We start from the raw sequence: 11,036 nt of genomic DNA, 5'->3' as shown, positions 1-11,036 counted from the left end.
ACATAACCTCGGACATCGGGTGAGACCTGCACCTGGCTGAACCTGTCAATCAAACTCTGTGTATTTGTTTTCATTGGATGGTCAAGCGTCTCCTTTTTTGTCAATAGCCAATGGAAAAATTAATGACTTCAAGGTAATTGGAATCAGTATTTGATGAAGCACACAATTTAAATGATAGAAAATTTATTAATTATTTGAACAAAATTAAATTTAAACATAGAAAGAAAACATACTGATCATTTCTATGAATTGCGGGAAGTAAGTTCTTTGGAATCCCGATTACAGATATTTTTACAAGTAATTATTTTAATTACTTAAACCACTGTTAACGGAAAACAAGACGTAATAAACGCACAGGGATTTGCCTACAATGTACACAGTCATGCAATTAATTATTATGGGAATCTTTACGAATGGAACTTAATTCAAATAGATCATGATAATCTATATACACTGTACGCCGTTATACATGTAAGGAGCGCCGGTAATATATACGAAGATTGAGTCAAAAATTTAAATCATTTTTATTTCTTGTTCTTTTCAATACAATGTTAAATTACTTTGAAAAAAATCCGAAATAGTAATTACAACTTTCTTTTTTGTTTAATCATTTGAATTTTTTCTGAGGTACATGGATATGTACAGAACGTATTTATTTACGCGAATGATACGACATAGGAAAAAAATTATCGGATGTTTGTATAACATTGTTTTCTAACGAATGTGACTAATTTAATTTTATATATTTTTCAACATTATCAATGTAAATAATATCAGATTTATTTCCTGTTTGTATTTTTTCATCGTATTCTCTGAAACCAATAAAAATACTAATGTTAGAAGAAAAATCAAATCCCGCCGAATACTGAAAAACCGATTTCAGTTTGTAATCATACGGATTTTTATTTTTGGTATTGACTATTGAGTTACGGTAACATTTTTTCTGGATGATTTTTTATTTATATTTTATGTAGTAAAAGCACCATTCCAACTGTTACTCAATTACATAACAATTGATGACCCGGGGCTATATATGTTCTGAGCTGTGTGCGCTGAAGCGACACAAGATTCTCGGTCGCACGTGGCGATTGAATTAACACAGACTGACCGAATAAACAAACGGTTGGGAAAGTGAAACAAAATGTTACACATAAGAAGAAGCCACCAAAAATGATTTTCGACAGATCTAGCGCGAGCTCCTGTCAGCGGGGCGGGAGGAGGGGGCGGGGGGGGGGGGGGGGCAGCAATGAGTTCGCTTCCATAATGAAACGAACATGTAGAAAAACTACAGAAGTGATTAATATGTGACCGATAGAATCTAATCTAAAGTTGTTTAAAACTCATGTGAATATTCTTTAAAATAATCATCGAATGCCTCAACTCAGGACATTCTTTTATCGTGCTAGCACCTACCGCAAACATGTAACATGGAACTTTGATTATAATTTGTTTGATTTTTAAACTACCTTGTACGCTATCGTATACACCAATGCTTAATCAACTGTACAAGTAAAATAAATTTATCTTTTCATCTTAAACCAATATAATAGTTGAAAACATAATAAAATATAGTTGTGTCCGTGCAAAATATGAAACATAAACGCGTCATAAGGTACATGTAGAAGAACACGAACCGACGGCGGATCACTTATCCACTCGCGCCGGATCTCCTCAGCCATGTGCGAGGGATGATCATCATTTAAAGGTTTAATATTTGAGGGGGGGGGGGGGGGGTGGTGTTGATTTAAAACATTAATTGTACAGTTTTTAAAGTACTTTACTTAAACAAACGAAACATTAGTTTATTCTAACGATTTTTCCGATTTGGAGTAATATCATTCATTAATATTCATTTACACTCAAATATTTAATTAAATATATATACAAGTAGGACAAACTTTTATAACATAAAATTAAAACAGTTCTTGTATATACGGCTATATTAACTCAAACACGTTCATATGCATGTAAGTGTAAGTCGCGGTGTGCGAATCTTGTGTATTAAATAACCGCTTACCGCTAGGTAATGCATCCGTGGCTGATCTCCTCGGCCGTGGGCGAAGAATAGATTACGTAAAGGTACAAAGCACAGAATCGCACAGCTCAGAACCAAGGAAGATTTGAAAAGTTTGCAGTATAATGACCTTACTCTATCAAATAGAAGTTATATATTTTAAACTTAAACCCCACAATTGATCTATGTCTATTATTGCTTTAGAGAATGACATTGCTTTTATTAATTAACTGAACTATTTCTTACTTGACATCCAATCGTTTAATCCACAAAAGATTTTGTGTAATCAAAACTAAAACAATTCTTGAGTTCGCGGCTACATAAACTCATATATGAGAGACGCAACTCTCGTGTATTAGATAACCGCTGACCGCTAGGTAGTCCAGCCGCGAGCATGGTAACCGATTTTCTCGGCCGCGGGCAAGGGAGAGCTTACGTAATGGTGTACACACATGCAGCTCTGATTCAAGGTAGATTTTAAATGCATGGAGTTAATAACTAAAATGTAATGCATAGAGTTTTTTAATTCCATATTTTGTGGTTTACTAGAAAAGAAAAAGAATGTTTTGTTTTACAATTGCCGTTTTTAATGATTGTGCACTACAAGAACTTAACAACAATAATTTTAACTCCTAAAGGAAAAGCGTATACTCCAACAACAACAAAAATTCTTATGAATTAATGCCTCCTGTATAAACCAGCATACTTTCTGCGGCAACTTTATGCCAGTTGTACGCACAAAGACTTTCGTTAACTTGTCAAATGAAAACATGTACATGTCAACATGTAAAGCTTTTTACACTCATACTACACAAATCACATACAAAATAACATTGTAACGACCTTTATGAGATCCCAACAAACAACTTTTCCAGCGACAGCTATATCAAAATCCTAACCGTTTTTGAGTTATTAAGCAAAATTTTTTAGGGGCCATTGGCCCTTAATTTAAGGGGCCAGCCCTTTTTTATTGATGTCAAATGAAAGCCCTCTATATTTTGCACAACTTTTATTCTACATGTCTTGACAAAATATTTTTCGTTTAAAAGATATAAAGGAAAATATGTCTAAATTTTCGCACTTTTTTGAATCCTGTTTTTTGATCCCCTACCTTTTCCTAAATAAAAAACGTAATCTTAAAACAAAAACAGATGTGCACAACTACAATGTCTCTGTTATTCAAATTCGTTGGATTCCCATTCCCTGCTATCATAGTCTCAGAGCCTTTGTCTGGAAACAAAAGGCCCTAAAAATTTTTAAAAGGGGAATAACTCTTTAACGGAAGGGGAATTCTAAATTTTATGAATTGCTTAAGATAGTGTTTTGTAAAGTACATTAGCCCTGAAAATTTGAGCAAAAACCGTTCAGAAATAAGCAAGATATGAAGCCTCAAAGTTCGCGTCTAGGAAGAAAAAAAAAAAAAAAAAAAATAATTTTTCCCGCACAATAATAGAAAGGTCTTCCGTTGGAAACGGAAGACCTTAATTAAACACAAACATGAAGATAATTTGTTGACTTATATTTTCCACCATTGAGCATTTTCAAAGTTTGTATAGGCTTTTCCCTGAGCTAAATCCTTACTCTTATACTTTTCGTTACGCCGTGACGTCGGCGATGTCAATATCTTTAGTCAGTTAAAAAGAGGACTATCCATCTTTAGTTACTGATATCTGTTCAACAAAACTATATATTCCAACCTTATTGAATACATTAAATATCATGACAATTTTTAATTGGAGGTTTCAGTATTATTTGGTTTTACGCCCAATTTATAGAGATATTACTTTCAACAAAATATGGTTTATTGTTAACATAATACAAAGAAGATAGGGGAATAAGATGGCGCAACTGCCCATTTGGTTTAGTCGTAAAATACAATTTCAAATTTAACATTTTTTTCATTTAAATATACTTGATATGTTATAATACAAGTTTACAAAAGGGTAGTTTCTAACTATATTCAGTGTGAAATATTTCAAAAAACGATAAGAAAAAAAAAATCCTTAAGTTTTGGTGGTATCGAACCCACAACCTAAAAACCAATGTTCTATAAAGTTACCTATGTCTGGTGCCCTAACCACTGAGCCATTTCATTTACAACAAAGTGCGTTGTTTAAATACTATATGAGACTATGGCTACGAATTTACGGGCTTGTATTTTTTTTTTATAAAACGTTCAATTGTTGGGCTACAAAATGACATTTTTGAAGTATGGTGGGTCATCTCTCCACGTTTTTGTTGATTAAAATCGGTTTAAATTCCACGGTGGCGGACCACGTGATACGCGTATGATCAATTCCACGAAAAAATGGCGATTTGAAGTTCCACCTGAGGGAAAATTTAAACGGTAAGAAACACTTTCCTTTACGTTTTTAATCATTTTACCTTCACCAAAGTGTAAGGATTTCAGCAATAGATACTTTGCTATTCTCAAAATATCGTAGTTTTGCGCGTACTGCTAGAACATTCGTGCACAATCCCCGGCTCGATCAACATTTCACGGGATAGTATCCACGATCATAACCTGATTGACAATTTATTTCCAGTTCAATCGTATTCAAGGTGTTTAATAACGTGAAAAGTAAAAATACTTTACCCTCTTTGTAGTGGGGATGCTCAATATATTTAGATTTTGAATGCATGATATGGAAAACACGTACAAAGTTAGTTTGTTGAATATGATCAGTAATCACGATATGAAATAGTGAAGATCAGTTCCACGGTCGATTTATAAAAAATTGAACGTTTTCTTTTTCAGACCACGAAATGAGAAAAAAGTCAAACCTATCATTAAATAGACCTAAAAGACAATGGCGGACATACGCAAAAGAAAGAAAAATTTATCTCTCTTCTTTAAAACCACCGCTTGTTAGTCCAACAGTTACCTCATACGGCATTCAAAACTGTCAATCACCACGTACATGTAGAAATAGTAAAAAACGTAAACTAACGAAATCTCCTTTTACTCCCAAATTTGCATTGTCCAGAGCAAAATATTTATCCTCACCTCTGGCAAAGCGAGGTAAAGGAGATGCAGCCCGTGTTTTGTTTGAAAACGCAGCGCAAGACAAAAGCACAGTAACTGAAGAAGACGAGTTCTTGCCTTTGGGTGGAATGATCGATATCATGGGAAACGAGGAAAAGCAGTCACTTACACAAGAGCTCATTAAACTAGCCCCTACAGTTATGGAAAATCTTTCCATAAGTGGAAACATGGACCATATAATGCTAAGTTTCTTTAGGCTTGTGGCAGAGCAAAAATTTCCTTTAGACAATATTTCACTTCATCTCTGGACTGAAGTTGTGAAATGGTTTTCGTGTAGCAAAACATGTAGCATGCGTTACTCTGAAGAGTCGAAGAAATTCTGGAAGCTTGGCTGGAGATTGTTTGGTGCCAAATTTATTCATTTTATGAGTGGGTATAAAAATGAAGGAGCATTGCTACAGAACCTTTCAACCAGTCATACACCTGATTCCTCTGAAATAAATTTTGCTGTTCCAGACCTTAATATATTGAGAAACTTTGACCCCTATAAAGTTCAAGGGGAACGAAAACCTGGCATATTTGAAGACATAATAGCCGTCATGAAAAATAACCTCTTTCATAAGTCTGCATGTTTAACTTTTGATGGAAAGAAAATAAAACAAGGTTTACTCGAAGAATCGGGTGATGTGGACTTACTTGGATTTGAAATGAACGAGACCCTGAGGGACAAAAAGGAAAGATTACTGAAGCGATTGAAAGAAATCGATAACGTTTTAGAAGAACTCAGACAACATGAAGGGAATTTGAAATATCTTAATGAGACAATTACATTAAATTTGAGAAGAGTTTTGATTATGGAATTGTCTTCTACATCGAATGATATCTTTCAAATAAAGGAAATAAAACAGAAGAAAGAATACGCAAAGGCAAAGCTTATTGAGAGAGGAGGAGAGTCTGATTGGAGAAAAGGAAAGTACGTATACGCAATAAGCGCTATAATTGCGTTTATTCACGACATTGATAATTACTTGGATATTGCCTCGGACATCACAGGTAGAATTGCTTTGACTGTGGCGTACATCAACAATAGCGACTTTGCTGAAGGAACTAAAGTTAATTTAACAGAGAATGACAAGTACAAGTGCGTTGACACGGCAAGAACAACAGAAAACACAAGATTTGTTAAACAACGATCAGATGAATGGTTTCAGATTAGAAAAACAGTGAAAGTTACGGGAAGCACTATTTATACTGCAGTAGGATGTGACGGGCTATGTAGACTCCAGGATCACTATGATAGTGTTATTTGTGGAGTAAAGCAGAAAGAACCGTCAGATTTTGTAAAACAGGCTATGAGACATGGCACTGAGAATGAGGAAAATGCAGTTGCAACTATTGTTGGCAAAGTGATGCCTGTATTTTTTCCAACGCTGACATTTTACGAAGAGGGTTGTGTTGTGATCAAAGAAAGTGAGAAGCCCATCATGGTAGTTTCACCAGATGGTAGTTTGAGACAGGGAACCTCCCTTAGTTCTACCAAAATAGCAGTGGAGATAAAATGCCCTGTCAACAAAGTACACTCTCAATTTCCACCACGATATCTGTTACAATGTCTTTGTGAAATTCAGGCATTAGAAGTAGAAAACTTAGTTTTCGTAAGTTGGACACCTCAAGAAACAAATGTATTCATGGTGCGGCGAGATGAAAGCCTTTATGAGAAAGCGTTAATGATATCTAAGCAAATGTATTGTGAAAACAAAAAGAAACCAACAAAATTGAGCGATGACCAAAGGCTATTAAAATTAGAGATCGCAAACAAAAGCAAAGAAATTCCCCTTGTTGCGAGATTTACGTCGACATTTGCCACTGACAGTGAAAGTAACAACAGCAAAGAAAATTCGATAGAACTGAGAACAGTTAGGAAACTATTGAAGGATATCAATAACCTCACTAAAAATCAATACGAACTCAAACGAGAGCGAGCAAGTGAAGCTATGGTCTTTTTGGTTGCGGGACTTGATAGAAGCTGGGAAAAGAACCAGATCAGAAGTGCACCGGTGTGCTGGTTTCCAAAAGGGTATAGTTTAAGCACCGAAAACATGCGCTTGATTGTAGAAGAGGTACATAAAAAATGCCACGTTCACGGAATTCATATTCCATGTCAGTCTTTCGACGGACAATGGCATGGGCTCGTAACAAGAACAAAGGACGGTTGCCCATTGACCATCTTGCAATTGCAAAAAGATGTGTGGAAAGAAGCAGAACAGAAAAAGAAAAATGAAATCATTGCCTACTTTAAGCAAATGAACAAAGATGTTAAATGCAACGTGGAATTCAGTGCTCAGAATGACATGGATATTGGCAGGAAGGTAATTGAACTTTCCAATGGCGATATAAGACTCCCAAGAAATCCAGCAAACAAGATGCAATACAACTTTAAAAGGAAAGAAAAGGAATCAACGAAGTCAACACTTTCAACTCTTGCTGATGTAATTCCCGACGCAGTTAAGGAAGTGCACAACATTGGTGACAGTGTCTTAGCTATGACATCGATAAGTGAGGGTTTAGAGATGGAGGTTTTTGCGAGTAATATACCTGCAGAAGAGTGGGCATCAGAACTAGAAAGGTGTCATGATGATTCACTTGAAAACACTGATCATACCCTTTTGAACGAAAATGAAGAAGAAACTCGGAGCGAAATATGTCCTCGGTCAGAACCACAAAAAACAGTAACGGAAAACCTTCATTTGGATATTCAAGATATGGAATGTATGCTTAACATTTTCAAAACAACCAAAGACTGCAATAAAAAAGAAAAGTGGAACAGCGTCACCCCAGCTGAACTTCTTGAATACTTTTCATCGACTGAGAAGCTAATTTGTTTTCTTGATGTTGAGCTGCGCGCTGTAATACGGTATCTTAAGAAATCAAAATCATGTAAATTAAAGGAATCAGTTGCAAAATCAATGAAAATACAAGACATTGCCTTTCTTCTTGGTTTAGAGACATCCCAAAGTTCACCCAACGTCTTGAAAAATTCAAAGGGCAACATGCGTGCGAAGAAAGTCAAAACTCTTTCTGAGCTCTCTGCTTCTACTGTTTCAAAAATACCGAAATTCTTCCTAAACATTATCTATGCAGAGATGGTATGGCCTGAAAAAATGAAAAGCTGGGCAATTGATGTAGAGAATGTCACAGTTGAAGGTAATAAATACAATTGGTTCTATAAACCGGAGTTCAGCCCTTCCAGAAATCAGTATGAGGTGCGATGTATTGACTCTACACATCTGCTGACTAGAACGAGGACCAAGAGTTGTAAAGGAGGACTAGAGAACTTGAACAACAATGGTTGGATGAAAGTTGCTCGTTCAGGGAAGACTCTCTTGACCCCAGTAATGATTCAAGAAATTGTGGACCCAATGTCAGCGTCAATGGCTATAACTCATTTTTCAGAACAAGTAGAATCAGTTATGAGATTAAATAGAGATAACGCCAGCGCTGATCTTTGCCGTGACGTACGCATGTGGTGGCAGGCAGAGGATGAACCAGGAATCAGCTCAGCAGAAAGGCACAATATGAGAATGGTCTTGAGAACGCGGCTCTTAAACCATGTAAAATTCAACGAATTTCCTCCACCCACTATGTACATTTGGGGGTGGCCATGTCAGTTGTGGGAAGCAATTATTTCCAGTATAGATGCAAAAGCATGGCTGTATTATTTTTGTCATGGAGGTACTTACAATGTTAGAGCATTTAGCAGTATGATAGGGGAGACATTTTTCTCTGAACTGACCATGAATGATAGGAGAGGACAGGGAACAGTTTCTTGTCAAGAGTTTGGCCAATTCATCGGAAATACAATAGAACAAGTTCAAATTCGATTAGATCCAGAAAGGTGAGCTTGAAAAATCGATTATCTATTATAGTAACAATTTATTTCTCGGTCACACATAACGCTCTTGTTTTTATCTTTTTGATAATCTATATAACATACCTTTCAGGACATTCTCTTATCGTACTAAGAGGGCTACAGTCTACAATTTGGTTGACGATACTGACTCTGTAGATCAGATGGAAAGCATTCAAGACCACAGTAGAAACAGTTTGGATGAAATACCAACAAATATCACATTCAGGTAGGTCTCTCAATTATCACAGATTCTTAAAATCAAACTTTCATTGCAATAATCAATTTGATAGTGAGACCATTTTCTTCAAGATAGTTTCAATTTAATTTCAGAGATCATCATTTTGATACACAACTGCGGAAACGCGTTTGTGGAAAACGTAAAGAGGGAACGGTCCTGACAGAGCGAAATTCGTTACAGAAGGGATCTCTGGGTGTTCGCTGGGAAAAAGCACGTTGTGATCAATCAAAAATCTTACCAACTGTTAAAATGGGATTATTGTAATTTCATGTTGCATGTATAAAAATGCACAAGTTCATGTAAAATATGAGTCTATAATAAATTACTACAAACTTTATTATAGAATATCATTGAAAATTTCTAACAGATCTGGTAAAATCTGTATGTAAATAAACAAAATTAATAATATAAACTTATCAAATAGTAATAACGAAAGTTTACATCTCCATTTACTTTAATGAAGAGTTTATATTCCAGAGCATGAATGGACAAAATGTCAGTTTCATATTGATTTGCACGTTCGTTTATGGCGATATAGGTTTGTTTGATGCCTAAACGATCTACCACAAGGACATCTATGAATTTTTTCACCAGTATGAGTTGTCATGTGATCCTTATGCACCTGTTTCTTTCTTGACGACAGCCCACAAATTTCACATGTAAACTGGGGGTCTCCATGGCTTTTCATGTGTCGGTTCAAATCTGCTTTTATAGCAAACTTTTTCCCACAGTGATCACATGCAAATGTTTTTTCTTCATCATGCACTGCACATCTGTGAAGTTTAAAAGAAAACACACATTACTATAGAAAATGATAGATACATGTATACACGTTTAATATTCATCCATAAATTATTATGAAATGCCTCAAATGACATTAACTAAGGTAGCAACGCCAGCGCTGTGCCCTCACTTAATCTCTCTCGCTAGAACTTAATTAGTATTCTCTCTCTCTCTCTCTCTCTCTCTCTCTCTCTCTCTCATAAGTAAGAGAACAAACTGATGACTCTGACAAAACGCAGAACACTTTACTTCATAATAAAAATTAGATTTACATAGTTGTACACATTAAGATTTTAATGTTCGAGTCACATATCGGCACAATATATTCTTACCTATGTCTTTTAAGATTAGCTTTGCTGTAAAATCTCTTGGAGCAACACATATATGGTGCCTTCCCTACGTGTCCCTTCTCATGATCATATACAGCAGACCTACTCTTGAATTCTTTTCCACAATACTTGCAGAGTTTATTATCCATTGTAACCTTCAAAATATATATATAAAATAATGTAAAACTTACTCTGTCGTGCTTACACGCACAATTCTTACATATATATTATAAATCGACCGTGGAACTGATCTTTACTATTTCGTATCGTGGTTACTGATCATATTCAACAAACTGAACTTTGTACGTGTTTTCCATATCATGCATTCAAAATCTTAATATATTGAGCATCCCCACTACAAATAGGGTAAAGTATTTGTACTTTTCACGTTATTAAACACCTTGAATACGATTGAACTGGAAATAAATTGTCAATCAGGTTATGATCGTGGATACTATCCCGTGAAATGTTGATCGAGCCGGGGATTGTGCACGAATGTTCTAGCAGTACGCGCAAAACTACGATATTTTGAGAATAGCAAAGTATCTATTGCTGAAATCATTACACTTTGGTGAAGGTAAAATGATTAAAAACGTAAAGGAAAGTGTTTCTTACCGTTTAAATTTTCCCTCAGGTGGAACTTCAAATCGCCATTTTTTCGTGGAATTGATCATACGCGTATCACGTGGTCCGCCACCGTGATTTAGACTATGACAAAAATATGGAGCTCAGACCCACTCTATAAAAGAAAAGGCATTGAAGTTATAAAAATGACA

General features: G+C 35.5%; 1 protein-coding gene across 1 annotated transcript; it reads left to right on the top strand.

Moving 5' to 3' along the window:
• The first annotated feature begins 8,436 nt into the window (after positions 1-8,436).
• Positions 8,437-9,475, top strand: LOC128157134 (uncharacterized). The gene is made up of 3 exons (XM_052819544.1): positions 8,437-8,895; positions 9,002-9,136; positions 9,241-9,475. Exons 1-3 carry the CDS (start codon positions 8,471-8,473, stop codon positions 9,410-9,412), a joined length of 732 nt encoding a protein of 243 aa, XP_052675504.1. The 5' UTR covers positions 8,437-8,470; the 3' UTR covers positions 9,413-9,475.
• The last annotated feature ends 1,561 nt before the right edge of the window (positions 9,476-11,036 follow it).

Source organism: Crassostrea angulata, chromosome 7 (assembly GCF_025612915.1).
Source record: "Crassostrea angulata isolate pt1a10 chromosome 7, ASM2561291v2, whole genome shotgun sequence".
NCBI lineage: Eukaryota > Metazoa > Mollusca > Bivalvia > Ostreida > Ostreidae > Magallana > Magallana angulata.
The sequence above is the reverse complement of the archived record's forward strand: the minus strand, read 5'-3'. Positions and strand labels throughout refer to the sequence as shown.

Bases quoted from the DNA above. Each gene is read 5' to 3' on its own strand.
- LOC128157134 (XM_052819544.1), top strand. From the start codon at position 8,471: ATGAGATTAAATAGAGATAACGCCAGCGCTGATCTTTGCCGTGACGTA. The intron at 8,896-9,001 runs GTGAGCTTGAAA...CATACCTTTCAG, and splicing joins ATTCGATTAGATCCAGAAAG to GACATTCTCTTATCGTACTA. The intron at 9,137-9,240 runs GTAGGTCTCTCA...ATTTAATTTCAG, and splicing joins CCAACAAATATCACATTCAG to AGATCATCATTTTGATACAC.